The following is a 27196-nucleotide window of genomic DNA, read 5'->3' on the forward strand; positions in this document are numbered from 1 at the left end:
TAAGCCCAGCACATGAATTGATACTTATATAAACTGCTTTAGCAGATTTACTTGTCTTCACATTGCTGGATGATGGATTGTACTAGTTACTACATTTTCCTGCTTTATAGTGGAGCCAGTTTTTTTATTTAGGAGGCATTCACCTGATTGTTTTTTGTTTTACTCTTTCAAAGTATCTGCACATTAATTTTAGAATGACAAAACATATTGTTCTTGATGTTTGATATATACTGTAAATTAAATTTATCCTTGGGCCCATTGGTCCTACCATTTTTTCTATGTTTCCCTTTTAGGTTGTATGATTCTCTTAAATTTGTACTGTTGTGGTCTTTCATTACACTAGGTCTCACATCACAATATTAGTTTTATATATATATATATATATATATATATTTGCTAGGTGGTTTTTTGCTCTATGTGTTTTCTCTTTGTGGTCCATTAAAAAAAAAAAGTCCAGGCGAAAAACACACAAAATCAAGCCATTGGGATGTAGGAGGAGACAGCATTCTTAGTAGACTGGCCACACAAGTAACCCAGGAGAGCAATAGGGCACCCTAGAGAGCACTTCAGTGGACTTCAGATAAACGTACACATCTCACTGCTGCTCCACAATCTAAACGTACACATCTCACTGCTGCTCCACAATCTTGTCTGCTGAACCCCTCCAAAACCCAGTACCCACAACTATATACCACTAGAATAGCTCTTATGGGTGAAGGGGGTAATTATATACTGGGTTTTGTATGTATTTTAATTTTTATGTTTATTTATGTTTAAGTTATTTGCAACAATGTTTTTGGACAGGCAACTCAAAAGTGTGAGTAAATGAATAAATATGATTAAACAGGCGTTCTCTATTGTGGGACCCTCAAAGACATTAGGGGCTAGATTCTATATATCGCTCCTAAAAAAAAAAAAAAAACTCTGCACTGAAAAAAAATACACTTAGGAGTATTCTATAAAGTACATCTAAATTTAGGCGTGGTTGGTATACGCCTAGCACCCATCTGCACAATGAAATTTAGTTGCAGACAGTTACACCAAGTAAAACTTGGTATAGATGTTGACTCCTAAATTAGGTGCAGACTGGGTGTATTCTGTAACAATGCACATAGTTTTTTAGAAACGCCCATTCCATGCATATAGCCATGCCCCTTTTTCAACTATGCACCTTAGAATTTACGCACATTATTTTACAGAATAAACTTAGATAGTTGTGCATGTAAATTCTAATTAATACCAATTAGTGTCAATTGGTTGGTAATTGGCAATTATCAGCACTGATTGGCTTGTTAGCTGATTAAGCTGCATGTGCAAAGCCAGAATAGAACCAGATTTACACGTGCAACTGAAGTCACACTATATAGAATCCGGGGTTAGATGTGACTGTGCCTATGGCTGTCCTGCTATGACCTCATGGCTTATGTCTTTGTGGTTCTTTGTATGACCTACCCTCCTCATGTGTCTTAATCTGAGTTAATTAACTCCCTTCTGTCCTCTTCCTCCCTTATGTTCAGTTGCAACCTAAACTTCCTATTGTGTCTATTGTCTTCTACTGAACTCACTATTTTTGAAATGCAAACAACTTAGATGTATTTGACTATATGTGGTTTAGCAAGTAAAAGGTCAAATATAAGATCAAATATAAAATGTGATATCCCTGTGCATGGTTGGCTGACTTCCTCTTTCCCTGCCCCAGACTTATTTTGTTTTCTACAGATGATGAGGAAGGTTTTCCTGTGGGTTTTTTTTTCACTCAAGACAGCTGTTTACTTGCATAAAAACTGTGAAAATTTCCCTCTAGATATATTGCACTTTTTACATCTGCCTGATATAAATAAAAAACACACCATCTTGTTGAGGTCTCTCTCCAGTTTGTCTAAGCATGTCAGGTGCTCTGGGTCAGAAAATTTGACCTCATCCTCTCCTCCCATTCGTTGCACAGGATTCCTAGTCTGTCTTTTAATTCTTCTGTTATGGGGCGAGTCAAGGTGCAACATAGAAATACCGCAACAACAGGTAGAGGTTTACTCGCATTATTTGCTAGGAGTTGATCCTTGACTTTGCCACCATTCTCTCAGAACTTTCCAGTTGATTTTGCCTCCCAGTCATTGGAAGACAAGAGTAATATCTGGACGTCTACATCACAGGAGACTGTGGAGGATATTGCTCCATTGCAGAAAACGGAGGTATGAGTGGATTATAGAACTTATTGGTATCATTCGAGTTTGTGGTTGTTGAAACGGCAAGTCAGGCGCTATCAGCAGCTCTGGTATAAGCATTGAAACGAGGAATTACAGCAGAAATGTAAATCTGTACAGAAATATTATTTATTACATGTAAAGAAGGCTAAACAATTGTATTTTTCCGTGCTAGTTAGAGAAGATGATCCTGCATGGAAGCTATTTTTTGGTGGTTTGCACATTATGTGAAGGGCTTTTGAATAGGCAACATTTGATGCCTTCGGTTGCCTGCCTGGCAACATTTTTGTGGAGAAAATTGAACATATTTGTTTCAGTGATAGAAGGCCTAGATGTTTCTACTCCAAAACAACTTCTTGTGGAGTACTTCATAGCTCAGACATTTCTCTGATTTTATTTCATGTTTTTTTTAAAGTCCATTGTTGTATGTTATTCAACAATTTAGGGTCAGCCCTTATATTTATGCATATGACCTTCATTTGGTGGCACAAATTTCAGTGGGGGATTCTGCTACAGTGGATTTGCAGCGTTGTCTACAGGCAGTGGCTTTTTGGTTATATGATGCCCGGATGTGTTGAATAAGAGTAAGACAGTAGCATGCAGGGTAACTGGGAAGCAGGGTCCGCATAATGTACCTTTGATGTTAACTGGATGGAACTGTTGTGGTAGTTTATACATTTAATTAATGGGGGCCTTGATAGATTCCCATATTACATTCTATGCTCATGTTATTGCACTGGTTTGTAAGGGCTATGCTAGTTTGCATAAATTTAGAGCTGTCAGGAATTATTTTGATGAGAAGGCTTTTTGATATTAATGCATGCATTATTTATGTTGCAGTTGGATTATGCAAAGGCTATGGAGAATACTGCAATTCAGATTTTGGAGAGCAGGTTTGATCATGTATTTGCTTTATCGTTAGATGCCAGTGGGTTATAGGATCCTTTTTAAATTGATGGTCCTTACCCACCAGGTTTATGAGCATATTCCTTGATCTTTGGCAACTTTGTCATCACAGTATATCCCTGCACAAAACTTGCAATCTTTGGATGTATTGCAATTAGCAATTCCTCTTTGGCTAAGGCTTGCTTAGCTGTGACTAGAAAGAGTGTGTTTTTTTTAATTTGGCTCCTGCACTGTAGAACACACTTCCACAGGTCTTGTGGGGCTGAAAGATCCATACTGTACTTTAAATGCCTTCTTAAAGTACATTACTACTACTACTAATAGCATTTATATAGCGCTACCAGATACACGCAGCGCTGAACATTTGACATAGAGAGACAGTCCCTGCTCAAAGAGCTTACAATCTAGGTAAAACAGACAGACAAGACATTACGGGCAAGGTAATTACAGGGTAAAGAGGAATAAGGGAGGAGGAGGGCAAATGAGTAGCAGCTAGGAGCCAAAGGCAGCAGTGAAAAGGTGAGCCTTCAGCATAGATTTAAAAACAGGTAGAGATGGAGCTAGACGTATGGGCTCAGGAAGACGGTTCCAGGCATAAGGTGCAGCAAGATAAAAGGAATGGTCTGGAGTTAGCTGCATTTGATATTACTCTCTCTGGGGATTAGCAGGTTTGATGCTTTGGGTAGTTAGCAATGGTTGGTCTTTGTCTGACTATGAGTGGAGGAGTGGCTTAGTGGTTAGAGTACCAGTCCTGCAATCCACAGGTGGCCGGTTCAAATCCCACTGCTGCTCCTTGTGATGCTGGGCAAGTCACCTAACCCTCCATTGCCTCAGGTACAAAGTTAGATTGTGAGCCCTCCTGGGACAGAGAAATATCCAGAGTACCTGAATGTGACTCACCTTGAGCTACTACTGAAAAAGGTGTGAGCAAAATCCAAAAAAATAAATAAATATTTTTGTGTATGTACTTTCCTGTCATAAACTTGGGTACCTTTTTCTTTTGTGTGTTTTAATTTTATTTGTACACCACTGTGATTTTTTATAAAGTTAAACAGTATATCAAATTTATATAACTAACTAACCAAACTGAAGAACATGTAAGCCAAGAGTCAAACTTTTGTTTTTCTGGCTGTATTTTCCCCCTCAGCCTTTCTTATCTGGTTCCCAGCATTTGTTGTGGCTAGAGGACAGTCTGAAGGTTGATATGGGATTGGATTGCATTTTCAAGGGATTTACTTGTGCTTCTGTGGTGTTTATTCTGTGTTAGGAATCTCAGGGTAGAGTCCTCCAAAACTGCTTCATAATATTTGAAGTTAAAAAGATTCTTCTGTTTGCTGTTTGTTCTCCTAGGAATGGAGGACTAGCCTAGTGGTTAATGCAGCAGCCTGAAAACCAGGGGGACTGGGTTTGATTCCCACTGCAGCTCCTTGTGACTCTGAGCAAGTCACTTAACCCTCCATTGCCCCAGGTACAAAATAAGTACCTGTATATAATATGTAAACTGCTTTGATTGTAACCACAGAAAGGCAGTATATCAAATCCTATTCCCTTTTTAATTTGTTGTCTAAAATGAAACAACTTCTTAACTGACAGAATTCTGCAGACATTGCATTCCTATAATTAGGTTACATAGAAATGTTGCACTATAGTAGCAGCATGAGTTTATGAAGTGTGTGTTGCAATTTTTTTTCTCCGTATGCAAGCAGGATAAGGCAGCCGTGCATAGGTGATGTCACTACTTGATGGCGCCGGTCCAGACCTGCTTACTAGAGCCCAGAAAAGTCTGGAAGACTTTTAAGTTTATGAAATATATGCTGCAGTGTTTTGTTTTGTTTTGTTTTTTTTAATGCTGGCTAAAAATAAATCCTTTATCTTCCTTTTCACTGTGAAAGGTTATTTCAAAACATGTTGTTCAAATTCCTTCCCATATCTTTTAACAGTTTAAAAAAAAAGGCTTATGGTATAGAGTAAACAGAAGAAGGCAAATAGGAGGGGGCCAGCCCTAGAGCAACTGTATCTTTTGCTCATGGCCCCCTGTTTTTCAGCATCTGCTAACTTATGCAAATTATGCTCCACAACCAGTCTTTCGCACATGGTCCCTCATCCTTCTGTATCATTCAGAAGCTGCTCTGTAGTTCTCCAAATTTCTCTATTTTGTCCACTACAAGAATATGACAAAAATGTAAGATGTCATTATCCTTCACAGTTAATATAAGCATCAGAATATGCCCCCTAAGTAGCATAGGTGTAGACATGCATACGCCAGAACAGGCATTCATACACACATTGCAAAAGTAAACAACTTCTACAGAGTACATCCAAAAGCTTCAATTTTCCAGGTCGCCAGCAGACAGCATTAGTGAGATAAACACCACTGCCTTCAGCGGCCCCGGAAGCTCTCCCTCTGTTTGCAGCATCCCGCCTACTTGGGACAGGAAACTCATAGCACAGGGAAAGCTACCGGCCGGGCCACCGAAAACAGTGTGTTTACCTAACTGACGCTTCCGGCGGCCCATAAATTTGAAGGACAGTGGTGCAAGGAGCGGGAGGGCAGCCAATAGTTCCTAAAACACAGACATTTGACTGGCCACCAGGATTTGGGGGGGACCTGAGGCTGGAATGGTGAAGCCTGGGCCCCCCATAGCTATGCCACTGATGTGGGATAGTCTCCCTGTGTCTATTAAATCAGTAGTATTGCAAAGCAGGGGTAGGCCTTTAGAAAGATTGATATTAGCATCGCCTCTCAGATTGGATCTGTCCACTGCCGGGTTGTATACGGTATTAAAATCACCTCCCACAATAATAATAGTATAAGAGGAAGTAACGCGTCCATCAAACAGTTGGAAAAGCATTTATTGTACAAATTAAGTGCATAAACATTTAATAAGACCATGGAATATCAATCTAAAATTAACTTTGCTATAACAAAATGGCCCTCTGGGCCACGTATTTCTGAGTGAATTTGCACATTTAAATTTTTCAGGAATAGTATAAGCACTCCTGCTTTCCTGTGAACTGCAGGAGATTCAACTAAAGAGCCCACCCACCACTTCTGAAAATTTTTATGTTCCTCTATATTAAGATGGGTTTCTTGTAATAAAACTATACTGACTTTTTGTCTGTTCAGAGTTTGTAAAATTTTTTTACCTTTCTAAGGGGTGATGTTATTCCACCTACATTCCAAGAGGATAGTTTGAGGATGCATTGATCTAGTATTCTTTAAGCATAGGGAATGTAAGAAACTGCTTGATGTCCACAGTATATGAGGAGACCATTCCAGCCCGTGGCCTCCCCAACAACAAAAAAACATTTAACGTTAAAGTGAGATAGGTGGGTGTACAATAAAACAGAAAGAAAGGAAAGAAGGAATGACATCCAACCCCTCCACCCAAATCATTAGTAAGTGATTCCATCCATTATCTTTTAACACACACGCAATCCTCTTCTTTCACCCTACCCAACCTCCCCCCCCCCCCACACTTGTAAGCCAAAATAACGGAGTCCATATAAGGGACTTGTACCCATTCCCCTCTTTTCCTCCCCTCCCAACACCATCATAGAACGGTAAGAATAGAAACACAAGATTAACTGTAAGCTATCTGTATTATTGGAGCTCTGATAATTATTTTTACAAAAAAAACCATGTCTCATTTTTAAAAGATTTAATTAGTCTGTACCTGAGGCTGAAATTTTGCAGGATTATGCAGATATTGGTTGTTCACATTGCTGTTGAGGAATCTTAGCGCACTCCTCTTTGTCCAACTGCTTTATTTCAGACAGTTCATCTGGTTTGTTTAATTTCGTTCCTGATATGTCATAGACCCTTATTGATCTCTGGACATTTATTTATATACAGCTAGAGAAATTATCAGTATCTTTATGTATACTGAAAGGTGTATAATCGAGTCGCCTCTATAATGATTGGACACTCTGGGTGGTTTCCTGAGTTGCCTAAAATATGCATGGGGAGGGGTGAAGGTAGTGTATAATTGGGGAGCGGGGGGAGGGTGTGTTACTGAATGTCATTATCATTCTTTACGTTGACGCTGTTTACAAAGACTAAGTTGAGTGGGCTGCCCCTGGTTTTGGCTATATGCATGGTGTCTTGCAGTGTGGAAAATTCAAGTTCCAAACCCCTTTCTGGGTCCACTTTGTCTTTTTCAAGGTTTAAAGGCCAGGAGAAGACGGCTAGCATTGCTGGCCATGGAGTGGCTTTGATGACATATCTTGGAAGAAGAACACCCCACCCCCTTCTATTTCCCCTATCCTTGGGCCAGCAAAGGTTTCCATAGCTTCCCAGGTCCACTGTTTAGGGAAGGAAAGGTAAAAGATGTAGGAGATAAAATTCAGAACCAGCAATGGAAGAATTGCAGAATAAGCCTTAGGAAGGGACTTTTATTACCCCCCCCCCCCCCCCCCCCCCAATCAATACAGTGAAACCTCAGTTTTCGTCGATAATCCGTCCGAAAACAATCGGCGAAATCCGAAACCAACGAAAGCCGAGGCAATATGAGTCAATGTAAATCCAATTAACTCATTCTAAACACTACAAAATACATACCAAAACACATTTTATAGAGAATAAATGTAGTGTTTAATATTAACAACATTTAACATGGTATTTACGGTATCAAGGCTCTATCTGGGGTCACTTCCCTTCTTGGTCTTTTGGCACTAGGACCAGCTTCAGAGTCAGTGGATCCATGTCGCACAAGAAAGCTGTCCAAAGAGGCCTGTTTCTGCTGCCTCTTTAAGATTTGCCTAAAATGGGGCAAGACATTATCATTAAACAAGTTGCAGACACGGCCTGCAACAGATTTGTCTGGGTGATTTTTCTCCACAAACCCCTGTACCTTACTCCACATTGAGAAGATGTCCTTAATCTCTGAAGAAGGCACATTCTCGCCTGTCTCTTCCTCCTTATCTGAAGCAACTTCATCTGCCGTCTGTTGCACTTCTAAGTGAAGATCTTGCAGCTCTTCAGCGGTGAGTTCTTCACTGTGGTCATCCACCAACCCTTCCACATCCTCACCACTCACCTCCAGACCCATGGACTTCCCCAAATCAACAATTGGCTTCACCACATGTGTAGGGTCATCAGAGGAAGGCTCAAACCCTTCACAATCTCTCTCATGCACACATCCTGGCCATAATTTCTTCCAGCCAGAGTTCATCGTCCTGGATGTCACTCCCTGCCAAGCCTTGTCTATGAGGCTAATGCAGTTGAGAATGTTGAAATGTGTTTTCCAGAACTCTTTTAAGGTCAATTCTGTATCTGAAGTCACCTCAAAGCACCTTTGAAACATTGCTTTTGTGTATAGTTTCTTGGAATTTGAAATGACATTCTGGTCCATGGGCTGGATGAGTGGTGTGGTATTAGGGGGCAAGAACTTCACTGAGATAAAACTGAACTCCTGCAACAATGTGTCTTCCAAACCTGGAGGATGTGCAGGAGCATTGTCCATTAGCAGTAGGCACTTAAGGGGCAACTGATTATCCTGGAGGTATTTTTTCACACTCGGGCCAAACACTTTGTTCATCCACTCAATGAAAATTGGCCTCATGACCCATGCTTTCTTGTTTGCCCTCCACATTACACACAATTTACTTTTAATCAGATTGTTTCTGCTAAACACTCTAGGAGTTTCTGAATGGTACACCAGTAAGGGCTTCACTTTACAGTCACTGCTAGCATTACCACACAATAAAAGAGTTAGCCTATCTTTCATAGGCTTATGTCTTGGCAGTGTCTTTTCCTCCTATGTAATGAACGTCCACTTTGGCATTTTCTTCCAAAAGAGGCCAGTTTCATCACAGTTGAAGACTTGTTAATCTTTGAATTTGGACACAAATAGTTTGGCCCCAGGCTTGTCCGAACTCACACCTTCGCCATGCCTAGTAACACTGTGTATGCCAGTGCGCCTCTTGAATTTTTCGAACTACCCTCTGCTGGCCTTAAAATCACTAAGTACACTAGCACTCGTCCCATGTATTTTCTTGATGAGATCGGCATACAACAGTCTGGCCTTTTCACATATGATGGCCTCCGAAACAGAATCGCCATCTAACTGTTTTTGATTGATCCAAATTAATAATAACTGTTCGACATCTTCAATTGTTTGCGATATCTGTTTCGTTAGCACATTCACGACTTTCGCTACATTAGCCTCCTTTATTGCTTCTTTTTTCGCCACAATGGAACTTATCGTTGGTGGCGACTTTCTGTACATGCGGCCGATTTCAGAAATCTTAATGCCACTCTCAAATTTTTCAATGATTTCCTTCTTCAACTCGATCATGTTCCTGGCCTTCTTCTTCGAAGGGCTGCTGGCTCTGGAAGCTTTCTTGAGTCCCATGGTGGAGCTAATAGGAAACAACGCCATACTGAGCAGGAGAACGCATGGGTCGCCCTTTGTTTCTGCCAAAAATTTGTCTCGGTTTTCGTGACCGTGCTGCAAAAACAATCGTTGAAAACCGAAACAGATGATAACCGAAGTCAACAAAAACCAAGGTTTCACTGTACACTGATTTAGGTGTCGGTATCATCTGTTGTAATAGGATACTGCCAGTTGAACAATGTTGATATTGCAGTTGAAAGTGATATTCCCCCTCTCTTCCCCCATTTTCTGCTAGATCTGTGTTGAATGGGTTTCTACATTATGTAGATCTACCTATTCTGAAAATTTGATTGTTGTAGGTTGAATGGTTGAGGAGATAATGTGTGCGCAAAGAAAAGCAAGAACATAAGTGACTTTTTCAGGAGTAATAAGTATCAAAACAGAACAGGCTCATTGCTAGCTATTTTGTCATCTTTGCCATCATTATCCACTCCTACCCTAGCTGAGATAATATTTAACCATCTCTCTGACCTCATGTGCAACTTTTTTTAAATCAATAACCTTACTTTCTAACTCTTCTTACTTTCTTACCTATCTATACGTTACATCCTTGCTTTACCTTTCACTATCAATCATAATGTTCTATTACATATTGTGTTGACATTATAAGTAGTATACCATGCCATACTTTGTATTGTTTTTGAATATTTTTACTGCTGTAATTGCCTATTGCTCATGTTTGATCTATTCTTACTTTACACCACCTTGAGTGAATTCCTTCAAAAAGGCGGTAAATAAATCCTAATAAATAATGAAATAAAGAAAGACACTCTGCTTTCCATTAAAATATCTTCAGGTATATTAAATTCTAATGCTTCTCTTGCTTTTCATCCTTTTAAGGAATTCAAATCCACGGATAGGTGACATCCTTCAGAAGCTAGCTCCCTTTTTGAAGATGTATGGGGAGTACGTAAAGAACTTTGACAGAGCCATGGACATGGTGAACATGTGGACACAGAGGTCATCTCAGTTTAAAGATGTTGTTCAAAGCATACAGGTATTGGCCCTTGCTACCTCCTTGCAACGTTCATGTGTGTTGCTTCCATGGCAATTTAAGAAAAGACTGCTTTCTAATAGTTCACATCAAAGTACATCATGGCATGTGCTAGTGAGAGACTGGCATATTGTAAAAGTGGACTGCATTTTTATAGAGGGGTGATAGATGATGTCTCCCTTTTATAAACAATTGTTTCTAAAGATAAGCAAAAATAAAAATATTGTTTACAGACAAAAAAAATGCTTTCTGTGTCTGCGTATAAATGACTGACTAGCACTACTAGTAGTGTACATTCATTAAAGTTTTTTGTACTCCAGGCAGCTTTGGAAGAGCAGAGAGAAGAAAATAAGCACAACATAGACTTTCTTTTCCAGGGTCACCTTAAGGAATCCATAGTGACAGGTTTGGAGACACCGTGCTAAGTATTTGATTCCTAGACGAGACGTTTTGTAATTAAGTGATATTTGGTACTCCAGTCCTACTAAGCTAAGTTCAGCTGAGTTGAACTGTTGCCGGGATGAGTCTACCACTATCAGGCATATTTTCGAAAGAGGAGGACGCCCATCTTCCGACACAAATCGGAAGATGGGCATCCTTCTCACAGGGTCGCCCAAATCGGTATAATCGAAAGCCGATTTTGGGCGTCCCCAACTGCTTTCCGTCACAGGGACAACCAAAGTTCCCAGGGGCGTGTCGGAGGCGTAGCGATGGCAGGACTTGGGCGTGCCTAACACATGGGCGTCCTCGACCCATAATGGGGAAAAAAGGGCGTCCCTGACGAGCATTTGGACGACTTTACCTGGTCCTGTTTTTCTTACGACCAAGGCACAAAAAGGTGCCTGAACTGACCAGATGACCACCGGAGAGAATCGGAGATGACCTCCCCTTACTCCCCCAGTGGTCACTAACCCCCTCCCACCCTCAAAAAAATCTTTAAAAATATTTTGTGCCAGCCTCTATGCCAGCCTCAAATGTCATACTCGGGTCCATCACAGCAGTATGCAGGTCCCTGGAGCAGTTTTAGTGGGTGCATTTCACTTCAGGCAGGTGGACCCAGGCCCATCCCCCCCCCATCTGTTACATTTGTGGGTGGTAAATGTGAGCCCTCCAAAACCCACCACAAACCCACTGTACCCACATCTAGGTGCCCTCCTTCACCCGTAAGGGCTATGGTAGTGGTGTACAGTTGTGGGTAGTGGGTTTTGGGGGGCTCAGCACACAAGGTAAGGGAGCTATGTACCTGGGAGCAATTTCTGAAGTCCACTACAGTGCCCCCTAAGGTGCCCGGTTGGTGTCCTGGCATGTCAGGGGGACCAGGGCACTACGAATGCTGGTTCCTCCCATGACCAAAGGGCTTGCATTTGGTCATTTCTGAGATGGGCATCCTTGGTTTCCATTATCGCCAAAAATCAGAAACGACCAAGTCTAGGGATGACCATCTCTAAGGATGACCTAAATTTCAAGATTTGGGCATCCCCAACCGTATTATCGAAATGAAAGATGGGCGTCCATCTTGTTTCGATAATACCCGTTTCCCTGCCCCTCCATCAGGACGTTTTGCGAGGATGTCATCAGCAAAACTTGGGCATCCCTTTTGATTATGCCTCTCCACGTGTATAATCTTCAAGGATGAGAATAACATTATAAAAGAGATTTTCTGTGTGAAAAGAGCTGTACCAGAAGCTCTTTACTTCCTGTCATGTGATGCTTTATTCCGGATTTTTCATCAAGGCTGCATACCCTGTAAAAGTTCACCAGTAGGCTCAGCAGAGTTTTAAATGTAGGCCAGAAGTATAACTGCAGATAATTTGTTCCCCCCCCCCCCCCCCAACCCTATGAATGGATAGCATTATATCCACTAGATCTTTATGAAAATAAACTTTATTAGTATTTTACAAATGATCAATTGATAGATTAAAGGGGGGGGAGCAGTTCATACTACTCTTCAATTGTTAAATAAGCATCGATCAACTAATTGAATATGGCATCTAAAACCATTTAACCAAAAGATAACATGAAGCATTTATATACTAAACTAATATAACTAATGCAAATTTTAGAATTTAATAGTATCAGGTAAATTACAGTTAATAAAAATAAAACAAATTTACAGTCTTTTGTGTGACAAGGAGTGCAAACCATTTACTTATTATATATTAACATAGAAATGTAGATGTGTAACCACTGACCAAGTTCTGGGTGTGGTAGCCTAGTGGTGCCAGCAGGCTACCTGTGGCTGCAGTATCTAAAATTTAAAAATGTTTCTTGTCGGGTCCGTCTTTGATAGTGCAGTTCCAGAGTCAGCTCCGGATCAGCTTGTATCAGGCCTGACTGGACACCAACTCCACATAGTATAAAAGGTTGACTGATCTTGGTGTAAAAATTTGGGAAGATCCTCCGTGGCTCTCTGTTTCAGATGCACTTTAGACACTGAGAGGTTGTGTGCACACTATTTTAATACATTTTTGCAGATAAAGTATTAATATAATAAGATGTTAGAATAATCAATTGATACACAATTATTATTCTATTTCTTTTGTAAACCTCTTTGGGTTGTGCCTTGGTATATGCAAGGAGGTCTAGAAATATTATCATAACATCACATAGAGGGGCATTTTCGATACGACATTTAAATCTGACTTTGGCCTTTTGTTCAAAATGTGTGAATATAACTGTTTTCAAAAATGAAAATGTTTATCTTTTTTTTTTTTTTTTTTTTTTTGAAAATGGCCTTTTCATAGACATTGCTGTACTCGGTGTATTTATCTTTTTGGACCATTTTCGGGGGGTGGGGGGGGAAACATCCAAGTGAAAAAAACACAAAATCGAGCCATTGGGATGTAGGAGGAGCCAGCGTTCTTAGTAGAATGAACACACAGACATCACAGCAGAGCAGTGAGGCACCATAGGAGGCACTGCAGTGGACTACATGAAAGGTCCCAGGTACACATCTCACAGTTAATCCACCCACCAAAAACCTACTGTACCCAACTTTTCACCACTACAGTAGCCCTTATGGCGGCAGGTGTCACCTATATGTGGGTACAGTAGGTTTTTGGTGGGATTTTGTGGGCTCACACTTTCTACCACAAGTGTAACAGAGTGGATTATGGGCCTGGGTCCCCTTCTGTACAGCCCACTGCACCAACCACTAGGCTACTCCAGGGACCTGCTTTTAGCTGTAGTTGAACTGACTATAACATCTGAGGCTGGTATCTACTGTTTCTTTCACATCTTTGGGGGGTGGGGGGTCAGTGGCCACTGGGGAAAAAGGGGGTGGGGATCATGGCTTAATCCTGCTAATAGTTATCTGGTCATTTAGGGCACTTTTTTTTTTACTTAGTCGTGATAAAAACAGGTCTGGACCAAAACTTTTAAATTGTAGCCCTGAACATTTTTGTTGTTCCATTATGGCAAAAAAACATGGATTTCAAAAAATAGCAATTTGAACATTTTGGCAAGCACAACCTCCAAATGCTGGTTTATATAACCTTTTTAATGTTTTTGTCTTTTGAAAATGAACCCCGTAGCATATCAGCTCAGATTAAAGATTTTATCAAACCCAGCATCCTGCCTCTGACTATGACCCAATACAGGTCACAAATACCCATTGGGATCCCAATGATTCGATCCTATTGTTGTTCACACTCCTTTTAACAAGTGAATATAAGTTTATATAATAAACCTTATAGCAAAAACTAAAAAAACGGGTCAATATTCATAGCAATTTCACCGGCTACAAATAGCTCCTGACCGGTTAAATTGCCTGTTCAGGGCTAATGGGTCAATTTCAGTGGCACTTAACTGGTTGGTGCACCTAATCCAAAGCCAGCTATTTTAGGGGTTGTTCCAGGAGCAGAGTTGGCACTTGGCCAGTTAAGTGCTGATACTCGGTACTTAGGGCCTCTTTTATCAAACCGGTGCGGTAATGCCAACAAAAGTCCATTCACAGGAGTAATGTCGGGAAGTATTTTTTCACGGAGAGGGTGGTGGATACGTGGAATGCCCTCCCGCGGGAGGTGGTGGAGATGAAAACGGTAATGGAATTCAAACATGCGTGGGATAAATACAAAGGAATCCTGTTTAGAAGGAACGGATCTATGGAATCTTAGCGGACATTGGGTGGCGACGCCGGTATTTGGAGAATAAAACCAGTGAAGGGCGGACTTCTACGGTCTGTGCCTGAGAAAGGCAAGGACAAATCAAACTTGGGTATACATATAAAGTATCACATGCCATGTAAAATGAGTTTATCTTGTTGGGCAGACTGGATGGACCATTCAGGTCTTTATCTGCCGTCATTTACTATGTTACTTTGAATGGGTTTCATCGGCACTGCTGCCAGGAACCGCTAGCATAGCTTGATAAGAGACCCTTAACTAGCCAAGGTAACCTCATAAATAGGACTGCATAAAACTCAGTTCTATCTTTATGTGGTGCCCCATAGCTGGCTCTGGAAATCAGAAAATTCAATGCCGAATCCTGGCATTGATGATGAAAATAAAAATAATAATAAAACTTTGTTTATATACATAGTAACATAGTAGATGACGGCAGAAAAAGACCTGCATGGTCCATCCAGTCTGCCCAACAAGACAAACTCATTATGTGCTACTTTTTGTGTATATCTTACCTTGATTTGTAACTGTCATTTTTAGGGCACAGACCGTACAAGTCTGCCCAGCACTGTCCCCACCTCCCAACCACCAGCCCCGCCTCCCTTCACCGGCTCTGGCACAGACCATATAAGTCTGCCCAGCACTATCCCCACCTCCCACCACCGGCTCTGGCACAGACTGTATAATTCTGGCCAGCACTATCCCCACCTCCCACCACCAGCTCTGCCACCCAATCTCGGCTAAGCTCCTGAGGATCCATTTCTTCTGAACAGGATTCCTTTATGTTTATCCCACGCATGTTTGAATTCCGTTACCGTTTTCCTCTCCACCACCTCCCGCGGGAGGGCATTCCAAGCATCCACCACTCTCTCTGTGAAAAAAATACTTCCTGACATTTTTTTTGAGTCTGCCCCCCTTCAATCTCATTTTATGCCCTCTAGTTCTGCCGCCTTCCCATCTCCGGAAAAGGTTCATTTGCGGATTAATACCTTTCAAATATTTGAACGTCTGTATCATATCACCCCTGTTTCTCCTTTCCTCCAGGGTATACATGTTCAGGTCAGCAAGTCTCTCCTCATACGTCTTGTAACGCAAATCCCATACCATCCTCGTAGCTTTTCTTTGCACCGCTTCAATTCTTTTTACATCCTTAGCAAGATACGGCCTCCAAAACTGAACACAATACTCCAGGTGGGGCCTAACCAACGATTTGTACAGGGGCATTAACACCTCTTTTCTTCTGCTGGTCACTCCCCTCTCTATAAAGCCTAGCAACCTTCTACTTACGGCCACCGCCTTGTCACACTGTTTTGTCGCCTTCAGATCCTCAGATACTATCACCCCAAGATCCCTCTCCCCGTCGGTACCTATCAGACTCTCACCACCTAACACATACGTCTCCCTTGGATTTCTACTCCCTAAGTGCATCACTTTGCATTTCTTCGCATTGAATTTTAACTGCCAAGCCTTAGACCAATCTTCTAGCTTTCGCAGATCCTTTTTCATGTTTTCTACTCCCTCCCGGGTGTCCACTCTGTTACAAATCTTAGTATCATCCGCAAAAAGGCAAACTTTACCTTCTAACCCTTCGGCAATGTCACTCACAAATATATTGAACAGAATCAGCCCCAGCACCGATCCCTATCTCATATAACCCTATGTTATAACCCACTATCTCAACAATCTAAGCGGGAACATAAAATACATACATAATAAGCTCCAAATTAATAAAAATGCATAATAACAACCACAAAAACAAATGTAATAACTAATATAAACTAATATAAACTTAAATAAGGCTGTAAAAATAAAAACCTACCATCAATCCCTATTAAAATAAAACTTTATTATTCATCTGATGATCCTTTGAATTTCCGGGCATAATGCTGGTGGTGGTGAGCAAAACGCTGAGCACTGCCAGATGAATATTGACACCAAGGTTTATTATGGAAAAAGAAAGTGCCCAACAAGAAAATTCATGTTTAATAGGAAGGGGAATTAGGTATCCCCTTAATTCTGCAGTATTGCTGTTTATCATTTTATGTAAATTTATTCTAGGTGGGGAGTTGTAGAGGAAAAGGCTCAAGTAAGTTGTAAAATGTTCATGGCAATCCTATATAATAATTCTCACCTCCAACGTTCTATGCTTGGGACCGTGGCTCCCTGGCTGCAAGTGGTCTGCGAGGCAGACACGCACGGACGTCACTGACGTCAACACAGCTGATTCCAAGGCAAGGGGAGGAGTACTCCTCCTACTGCCTCGGAATCAGCTGTCACCCCCCCCCCCCGCGCTATGGCCCACCCAAAACCCCCCCCCCCCCGCGAACCTGTCGATCCCCCCCCCCCCCCGGAACGCCGAAAACCGCACCCCCCCTCCCGCCGCTGTTGTGCACTACCTTCGGATGGGTTCCTCAATCATCTTCTTAGAAAGTTTAACTCCGTGCGTCTCGCACGGAGTTAAACTTTCTAAGAAGATGATTGAGGAACCCACGGGAAGGGAAGGTAGCACAACAACGGCGGCGGCGGTGGCGGCAGTTTTCGCTGGCACGGGGGGGGGGAACGACAGGTTCACGGAAGGGGGGGGTTCTAGGGGGCCGTAGCATGGGGGGGGTGGGGGGGATTGCCTGCCTAAGGCCCGTTTCCTTGCCTACAGAAACGGGCCTTTTTTACTAGTATAGCATAAGAGAGGCCAGTTTCAGTCAAAGCCCAGAAGTTGCTGGGCCAAAAATAAATTCAGAAATTTTTAAAATTCAAATTAAGCTATAACAGCTGATTTTAATGTTTTGTTCTTAATTTTTATAATGGTCATCCTATCTGATTTTTTTTTCCAGTTGCATTAGCTGGCTGTAGCATTGTTTTTTGACTGCCTTGGAGGCTTAAAGATTTTTCTTCTTCATTGATTTGTGAAGAGGAATGAGGGTGAAGCACTTCTGTCTGGAAAAACCTAATGGCTGAAAGCAGCAGGGAGCAGTTCGTTGATTGTGATAGGATATGGCACTGAATGCTGATTATTGAATATGAACAGATGATGCCGCTTTCTAGTAGAGTAGCTCCTTTCTGTGAGTATATTTAAAGGAAAGGTCATTTTCCATGACAAGGTACAAGGTTGCATTTATTTGATTAATGGCTTGACCTTAGGCAGTTAAAGTGGTCTAAAACTACAATATTGTTTAGTAAAAAATGGAAATACAATTATAATAGGAAAGAAAACACTGTCCAGGTTCAGGCCTACTGCTCTCCACAGGTCCCCATGACCACCAGCAGTCCTACACCCTAAGTGGAGAGACTACTTTAAGCATTATTGGCCAATTTCTATATAAGATGCAGCGAGTAGCACGTGTTAAATTGTGCCTGCGGTCAATTTACAAACACTACTCAACTGAGTGATAAGCCAATAATTTTCTAATAACCAATTAGCATGAGTAATTGGCACTAATTAGAATTAACACGCGCTTCTTTTTATTCTAAAAAGAGATGTGTGTAAATTCCAATGTGTGTAGCTGAAAAGGGGGCGTGGCCATGGGAGGAGTGTAGACATGTCTGGGGTGTCAATCACATTTACTGCATTGTTATAGAATTTGGGGGAGTATGCATACATTTAGGCTTGGGCATTTACACCTTCCCCTGGCCTATATTCTATTCTATAACTGCGTCTTACTGTAGATGCGGTTTATAGAATAGCGCTACGTGTGTTATTCTGATGTACCTACATTTAAGACGCCTTATTTAGAATCCGGCACTATATGTGTGTTTTAGAGATGTTCACAAGAAATGAATGAGGATCCCTAAAGTTTTAAAGATGACAACTGCAGAGACGGCTTTCACAACCCAAATTGAAAAATAGGATGAGATCAGAGAAAAATATATTCCTATATAATAATTTGCACCTCCAACGTTCCATGTCTGGCTGCCTGGGTTTGTAACATCTCCTGATGTCAGCCATCCTCCAGCATTCCCCCTCACTGTCCCACCCTCACATCAAGACGTAATGATAGAGGGCGGAACAGTGAGAGGGAAAGGAATGCTGGAGGCGAGCTGACGTCAGGAGGGATGTTACAAACGGAATGGAAGCCAGCACCAGCCAGCCAGAGAATGTTCACGTGCAAATTGAGGGGAGGAGAGAATTGCGGGACATCGAGGGAAGGGGAGGGCAGGGCAGAGGAGAATTGATGGACATGGTTGGAATGGGAGGACAGTAGAGGAGAGAATCGTGGGACACGAATGGGAGAGCAGGGAAGAGGAGAATCGCTGGACATGGAGGGGAGGGAAGAATTGCTGGACATGAAGGGGAGGCCAGGGGAGGACAGGGGAAAGGAGGGTCTCTGCTGGACATGGGTGCATGCAGGGCAGGGGAGAGGAGGGTCACTGCTAGACATGGGTGCATCAAGCAGGGGAGAGGAGGGTCACTGCTGGACATGGTGCATGCAGGGCAAGGGAGAGGAGGATCACTGCTGGACATGGGTGCATGCAGGGCAGGGGAAAGGAGGGTCACTGCTGGACATGGGTGCATGCAGGGCAGGGGAGAGGAGGGGAGAGAGAAGAAATGCTGGACATGGATGGAGGGGAGAGAAGAGTGAGGAAGGAGATGAGATGAGGTAAAAGGAAGAGAGGAGAAAAACTGCACATGGATGAAGAAAATAGGCAGAAACTGAGGACCAGAAATGAAGAAGAAAGGAGGAAAGGAAAGAAATAAATGGAAAGGAAGCCCTGGAAACGGAGTTAAGAGGACAGATAGCAGCAGAATCGGATACTGGGCCAGCATGATCAGAAAAACAGTAACCAGACAACAAAGGTAGAAAAAAAATCATTTTATTTTCATTATAGTGTTTGCAATATGTTCACTTTGAGAATCAGGTGCTCAACATTAAAAGTTTATATTTATTTACGGCATTTTATCGCACATTAAACATGAATTAGATTGGAACCAGAAGGGGCGGAGTCTGGAGTTAGAATCTGTGTCTCACACACACTCTCTCTCTCGCACACACACACATACACTCTCTCTCACACTGTGTCTCACATACGCACTTGCACACACTCTTATTCTCACACACACACTCTCTCACAGACACACTCACACCCAGACTCAATCTCTCTCCTTCTCACACACACACACTCACACTTTCACTGTCTCTCACACAGTCACTCTCACATACACTCTCCCAAACATACACACTCCGAGGAAAACCTTGCTAGCGCCCGTTTCATTTGTGTCAGAAACGGGCCTTTTTTACTAGTGTTTATTAAATAAACATTGAAATTAAAAATCCAGTGTAGCCATGTTTTGGCAAAAGCCTGTATCAGGGTTATATAACTAATTATGGTAATGTGCAGGTCAAAATTCAAAAGCACTTATACAGATTCCCAGTTATCAAGATACTTTTACCATTTTTTTGGTGCAATCTGAATCATTCCAAAAGTGGGTTTATATTCGCAATAGATTTTTAAATCACACAAATGTATTCCTTAAAATGTCCTTGCTTGATAGAATCTGGGGATTGAACAAATCAATACACCAACAGGCTTAGAAAAGGCCAACAATGTCCAGATCAAAGTCATCATTGTCCCCAGCTCCTTACACCTCGTGTTAATACCCAAAAAACCACAATAGAATTTTTTTCATGAAACGTCTTTTGTGCTTTTTCTCAACAATCTAATCTAAATTAAGAAAATAAGTACTACAATCCTACAATAAGCAATGAAAAGTTGGAAACTTATTTTGTGCCATACTTCAGCAATACAATATGCCTGGCAAGTTGTATTATTCATTACTACAAATTAAAGGCTCTTTTACCAAACAGTGGTAAAGTGGGAGGCCCTTTTTACCACCATCTGGTAAAAGGTACAAAAAAAAAGAAAAGAAAAATAAGCCAGCCATGCATTAGGATGAACAGTTGCCATGCGGCCATTTCCCTTGGGAACCCTTACTGCCACCTATTTAGGAGGCAGTAAACGGCTCCCGCGCTAACCCAGCGGTAACCAGTCAGCATGCGGGACTGCCCGATTACCATCAGGGAAGCACTGAAAAATGAAAGTATTTTTTTCAGCGCCAGAAATGGCGAGTGGTGGGGGCATGAACTACCGCCAGGCTTCTGCGCAAAATCCATAGCGTGCAAGGGTGGGTCGGGGACATGGCTTAGTACTTATGTTATAGAATCCTATCTGTTATGCTCCTAATTGACAGCAGTTAGATGTATTTATTCCAACCATTGAGCTAGCGTAACTACACATAACTACCGACTTACGCTAGTATTCTATCATGGCAATTATGTACTTAATTACCAGTATAGAATTTGCACTTAGTGCATATCATCCCAGCACCTAATTTAAGATGACCTGTAGAGAATTACCTCCAGCGTCTGTCTCTTGGATGTAAGAGTGATATTCACCTGTACAGGCTAAATATGTGGAGCTGTGTCCATTTTTCTATACAGAGATGAAGTGGGAGCATTGATGGTCTCTGGTACTGAGGGGGAGATGCTCAAAGCAAACATTTAGACTGGTTTTAGCCAGTCTAAATGAAATGTTAATTTGCTGCTATTGCACAGAGGCTTTCGGTCACTGCTTGAACAGAAGCAGTGACCGAAAGGTCTATGCTAATGAGCTCACGAGTATTGAAATGAGTTTTTTAGCGATTCTTTCCAATGCTCAGAACATTGGCTCATAAAACCCCCCTGTCTTAATGACTGGAAACTACCAACAGCTCTTGAGAAGTCGTTAGGGTCCAGTGCTAACTTTCCTGTTAGTGCCTGAACGCTGATTGGCTCAGGAACTAGCAGGAAAGTCAAAATGGCTGCATGCCGTGGCCCATTACCCCCAAATTCCTTCCTGAGCCCCCCCCAAACAAAACAAATCCCTGGTGTTCCAGTGAACCCCTCCTGACCCCCCCCCCCCCCCCCCCCAAGAAAAATAGCTTGGTGGTCAGGCGGGCCCATCATCCCAATGCAGTAGTCCTCCAGCCAGACCAGGTCTTTTTTTTCCCCCTTTCTTTATTAGATTTCTAATATACATTTACATTAAATAAATGCCAGGAAAGTGAAATAATAAAATATACATCCTTAAGTAAATAACAGGAAAAACAATGACTTTTAAATTAGTCCACAAATATAGATTCAAGATATAAGGAAATACTTGAAAGAGAATAATCCCATTACAGGCAAATAGAAATATTATGAGAGGATAGAACACATTCCCAACCAGTGGTTTCAGCTACCCGTTGGAGCAGTCAAGGACTGCTCAGCTGTGTCACTTTCCTTAAGGGAAATAAATTGCATCAATTTAACCGGGTCAAAGAACACATAGTTAACTGAATTTAAAGAAATTAAACATCTACAAGAAAATTTTAGGATAAAAGTTTCTCCTAGTGCTAGAGTCCATGACCTCAGCGCCAGGAATTCTTTTCTCCGTTTCTGTGTGAATCTACTCAAATCCGGATAAACTTGTATCCTCGCCCTGAAACATTGTTTGGAAATATTTCTGAAGTAAAGCCTCAAAGCATTATTTCTATCAGACTCGAAGGCGAAGGTTACCAACATAGTAGTGATGCGTTCAGTAATTACCTCCAATGAGGTTTCCAATAATTCAGCCAGACCAGGTCAAGCCTGACCCCCTAATCTCCACTGGCCCTGGTAGTCTACTGGAACCCCCCCCCCCCCCCTCCCTAGACCCCTCCACATACCTTTTGTTAGGAGGTAGGAGGGATGCCTATTCCCTCCTGCCTTAGGGCCTGCCCTCTTCAAAATGGCATCACCCCCCCCCAGTGTATCCCAAAGGTATGTGGAAGGATCTGGGGGGATTCCGCTAGACCACCAGAGCCAGTGGCATCTAGGGGGTCTAGGCATGGCCTGGCTGTGGGCCTGCTGGACCACCAGGCTTTTGGGGGGGGGTCAGTAGGAATCCATCTTTCCACTGTTTGTTTTTTTGGTTTGGTTTGGGTTTTTTTTAAGGTTTGAGGAGGTCAGAAGGGGTCCACTGGACCACCAGGGTTATTAAGCACATTGGGAACACCCCTTCCATTCACTGGAAATGCATACAAGAACTGTGCCTACTGCACAGCTTTTGTGGGCACACGCCAGGAACGCTCGGACCCCTTTACCAACCAATGCTCAACACTAACAGTGTGCATATAATTTGCGTGCTGTTAATGTTGAGTATTGGTCGCTAAAAAAAATCGGTGTTACAGCCAGTGTTTTCCGGCACTGTAGAAAACAGTGCCAGAGTTTTGTGCATCTCCCCCTGAGTGGAGGCTAGAAGTGAAGCTTTCTTTATGCCTCCAGTGACCAGCAGATGGCACTTTGGGACCGGTATCTAGCTCCTTTTAACCATTTAGCACTGAATGTATCATATCTGACGAGCAAGCAAAAAACACATGAAGCAAGGGAATAGTTTGAAAATAATGTAGTCTTTTGGTGTCACTGTTCATAACTAATTGCAAAAGTGTATTTTATTTGAAAATTGCTTTCTGATTTCCTCTAAATATATGTTGACAATAGTACAATACAGACCTCTACTTCTGTGAATACCATTGCATTGTAATCAAGGCAGAGTGCAATTTGTTGTTTTCTTTTAAAATAACTACAATGCTTTGGTGTTTCTTTGTGTATGCAGAAGGATGATGTGTGTGGAAACCTGACATTACAGCACCATATGCTTGAACCAATACAAAGAATTCCTCGCTATGAGCTGCTTCTAAAAGATTATTTAAAGAAACTTCCTGAAGATTCCCCAGATAGGAAGGATTCAGAAAGTAAGTTAGATTCCTCTCTAATCTTCTTAGAGAATTGAAAGAATAAATCTCTGTACTGTATTGTAAGTAGGAGGGAAAAGATACACAGATAAGACAGTCTCTCCTCATGCTCAGGATCACAAGCATCAAGAGCCTTCAAAAATGGAACAAGTCTTTTTTTTTTTTTTTTATTTCACAACGTGGATCAGTCTAGTACATCAATGACCCGTCACAGGCCGTGTTTTCGGTGCACAGCGCCTGCGTCAAGGGTTGTATGATATTAATTCTATGTAAACTTGCCCAGCATCTCAGCTGAAGGCAAGAAGCAAGAGCCTGGTCCAAGAACGCCACTGAAAACTCAAGTGTAGCTTTGCTTAGTGAACTAGTTTTCAGTGGTGTGCTTGGATCAGGCTCTTGCTTTTTCCTTCAGCTGAGACACCGAGTAAGTTTATGTAGAATTAATGATATCATACGACTCCTGACGCAGGCGCTGTGCACCGAAACACAGCCCGTGCCGTGCAGTGGCGTACCGGGGGGGGGGGGGCAGTCCACCCCAGGTGCACGCCGTTGGGGGGGTGCCGCGCGCCTGTTGACCAAGTCCGCTCGTTCCCTCCCTGCTGCTCCCTCTGCGCGGAACAGGTTACTTCCTGTTCCAGGGCAGAGGGAGCAGCAGGGAACAAGTGGACTCCCCCAGCAGGTAAAAATGCACCCGGGGGGGGGGGGGGCGCATCGGCGATCCGCCCCGGGTGTCAGCCAGCCTAGGAACGCCACTGGTGTCATGTCATTGATGTACTAGACTGGTCCACATTGTGAAATAAAAAAAAGACTCGTTCTCTTTTTGAAGGCTACTGGTGCTTTAAGCTGTATTCACCATACAGCTGGGATACGTATAGACATATAGATAATTCCTTTGTGTTAACACATGACATCGGTCTCTAAAGTTGGGGCCTGGTAAGAAAGCTTATATTTTGATGGAGATATTAGGTTCTTTGGCAAAAGATTTTTCACTCCTGCTTTCTCACTGTTATAAACATGCACATAACTGTTTCTGTTCTTGCATGTTTCTTTAAACGATACATATGAAATATAACTTACCTGCAGGCATGATAGCATTAAGAAAAATGAGGACAAAAGCATTACATGCATTCTCATTTCCAAAAAATAAATATATAAAACCAAGATGACCCTAAAGTGAGCAAGTGGCGTCTATCTAGTGTCCACACTGTTCCTAGATCAGAACTGTGACATGCCTGGCTGGTGCTTACTGGCTTCCATTTATAACTTGTTCAATCCCTATTACAGAATCATTGGAGCTTATTTCCACTGCAGCAAACCATTCAAACGCAGCCATCCGAAAGATGGTAAGTGGAAAGTATATGCTTTTTTCCAGCTGACCTCCTTAGTTGAATTTATGGTTTTTGGCACCACCACTTCCTGATTTAAAGTGCAAGAAGAATGACATAGGCTCCTCTGCTTTCATTTCCAGTCAGATAACCTATTGAACTGGGCCTTTGTATCCCTCGTGCCATAATAGATAAGTAAAGGAGGTTTTAGAGCACTATGTATTATTTAACATCAACTATTTAATTATGAAACATTAAAATGCAAGAAATCACTTTTGTAGTCATAAGCTACTATGTGGCTTGTGTATCTGGGTATGTTCTTGACAGGAAATAGCTGTCATGTCTCTTGAATTAAAAAAAAAAGTTGTCTGGCTGCTATTTAATGCTTCCTTTTGTGCACAGTGAGACATGGACACTTCATTTCCTCTTACTGCAGTCAAAAAGTAACCAGCTTATCTGAGCACTTGAAAATGCCTCCATAATGCCATATTAAGAATCCACTCACTTCTGTGCTGTATTGGTTTATTTGCTTGGTGGAAATAATTTTTGGAGCCCTTTACTAAAATGAGGTAATTTTAGCACTTACCAGGTTTTAAGTGCAAAAACATGTGCACAGTGAGTACAAAGACTGAGGTGAATTGGGGGGGGGGGGTGCCCGGAATCTGCCCTGCATTTACCACACAGAGCAGTCACTTACCATAGAACACCACATCCCATGCAGTGGAAAATTAGCACGGGATCACCCATATTATCTGCTACTGCAGGTAATGTGGGGCGGACCCACTCAAAAATAAATAAAAATACAGAACTGCTACGGCCGCACCCCCACCCTGACCCTCTGTTCCTTGATTCCTCCAGAAAGGCCACTCCCTCCTTCCCAATCCAGTCTTCCCTCCCTCAGCTCCTCTCCCCAAAATACAGGGCTAAATATAGCTCTACCCCTTCTTATATCCCCTTCCCAAGGTCAAGCCAACCTTCCCTCCCCCCCCCCCCCCCACACCTCTGGTGCTACCTAGGGGCCTTCACTGGTGGACTAATGGGACAGGGCAAAAACTATCCTTGCCCGTTCCTGCCACATCAGGCTTTGGCAATTAAATTCTGCCCTCTGACCTTTAGCAGTAGTCTTGCAGTACTACTGCTAGGGGTCAGCTTTCCGTATAAGGGCAAAATTGGTGAAGTGGGGGAGAGTTGGCCTGGTCTTGGAGGGCTTATAGAAAAGTGTGGGACTATGTTTAACCTTGGAGTTCAGGGGTTGGGGCCTTGGAGAGATTGGATTGAGTGGGAGGTGTCATTCTGGCAGAGGGATGGAATCTTGGTGAGGGTGATCTTGTAGGGGGAATGTATCTTTGAAAAAGAGCAGATCATGGGACTTTGGAGTTAGATGTACTACCAAACTGCTGATATCACAGCTGTACTTACCACCTCCTTTTTAGATGGTGTTACGTTCAGCCACACTGATCGACAGTTGCGACATCTAGTGGACGGTTCTGGTGTACACACTGGCTGTCACCGTTGGCCACTCTTTTGATCCCCCATGTCACACCCATTTCCTGCCCATACCCTTGTTAAGGAGCTGGCACAGGTTTTAACAAATCGTAGATGTTAGCCTGGGTCTGCACTGACCTCTACCATGCGGTAAACTCCACTCCAGATCCTTAATGCAGCTTAACAAAAGGGTCTCTTTGTTAAGTGTTTTAATGTCAAACATAAAAGCAAAAGTTGATATCGGGCTGTACTATATACTTCAAATGTTAAGGAGAAATAAGACTTTCTATTACAGCAAGACATTAATAAAGCAAATAGCACAGGTTAATGTTTTCTAGTCTCTAATTTTGAATAATAAATATGTTGACTCCAACTGTCAAACCCTGAACCCCTCTCCCCAAATACCTCTCCTATATACCATCCTGTCATTAGTAGTCAGCCTGCATTTCCTCATTTTGGATCCCCTTCCATGGGCTAGTTGTAATATCTGTTTTGGACCCTATTTTGTAACTTTATGGAGCCCAAATTTTCCAGACAATCGCATCTAGCTGCTAATAAGCACTGGGCTAAGTTTTAGGTGTCCTTAGCATTTATTCTAGGAACTTTCTACGGCGGACTTCACTAGTAAAATAGTGGTTGGGATTGAGGTCTCAGTAATAGCCAGGACAGTAACTAACACCTCTTTCCAATACACTTGAACAGCTGGGCAGAACAGCAGAAGTCTGCCACATTTGAATCTCAATACAGACCATTTTTCTTTCATAGGTTTAGTGCTATGAGGCGACAGCTCTGCCACTTTGCGCTTTTGTGTAAGGTGCATGAGTATTCGCAGTTATTTTATCTGGTTAGCTTTGAGATGGCATGATCACATGAAGCCTTCATCCTAAATGTGTTTCCTACTTTAAAAATGACATTGATATGGCTGAGTCCATTAAAAGAGTTTCTTAAAATTGGCATTTTGCCAGGCTAGCAGTTTACATGCACACATGTCAACTCTGTAAGGGGCCCTTTTACTAAGTCGCT

At 42.2% G+C, this 27196-nt stretch overlaps 1 protein-coding gene across 1 annotated transcript in view; it reads left to right on the forward strand.

Annotated features, from left to right (window-relative positions):
• FGD3 (FYVE, RhoGEF and PH domain containing 3) overlaps positions 1-27196 on the forward strand; it is a 279110-nt gene that overhangs the window by 176568 nt on the left and 75346 nt on the right. Inside the window, exons 7-9 of the mRNA XM_030206131.1 lie at positions 10346-10502; positions 23228-23366; positions 24648-24706. Of these exons, the coding sequence (XP_030061991.1) occupies positions 10346-10502; positions 23228-23366; positions 24648-24706 (355 nt within the window). The remainder of the gene's footprint in view (positions 1-10345; positions 10503-23227; positions 23367-24647; positions 24707-27196) is intronic.

Source organism: Microcaecilia unicolor, chromosome 6, assembly GCF_901765095.1.
Source record: "Microcaecilia unicolor chromosome 6, aMicUni1.1, whole genome shotgun sequence".
Classification (NCBI taxonomy): Eukaryota; Metazoa; Chordata; class Amphibia; order Gymnophiona; family Siphonopidae; genus Microcaecilia; species Microcaecilia unicolor.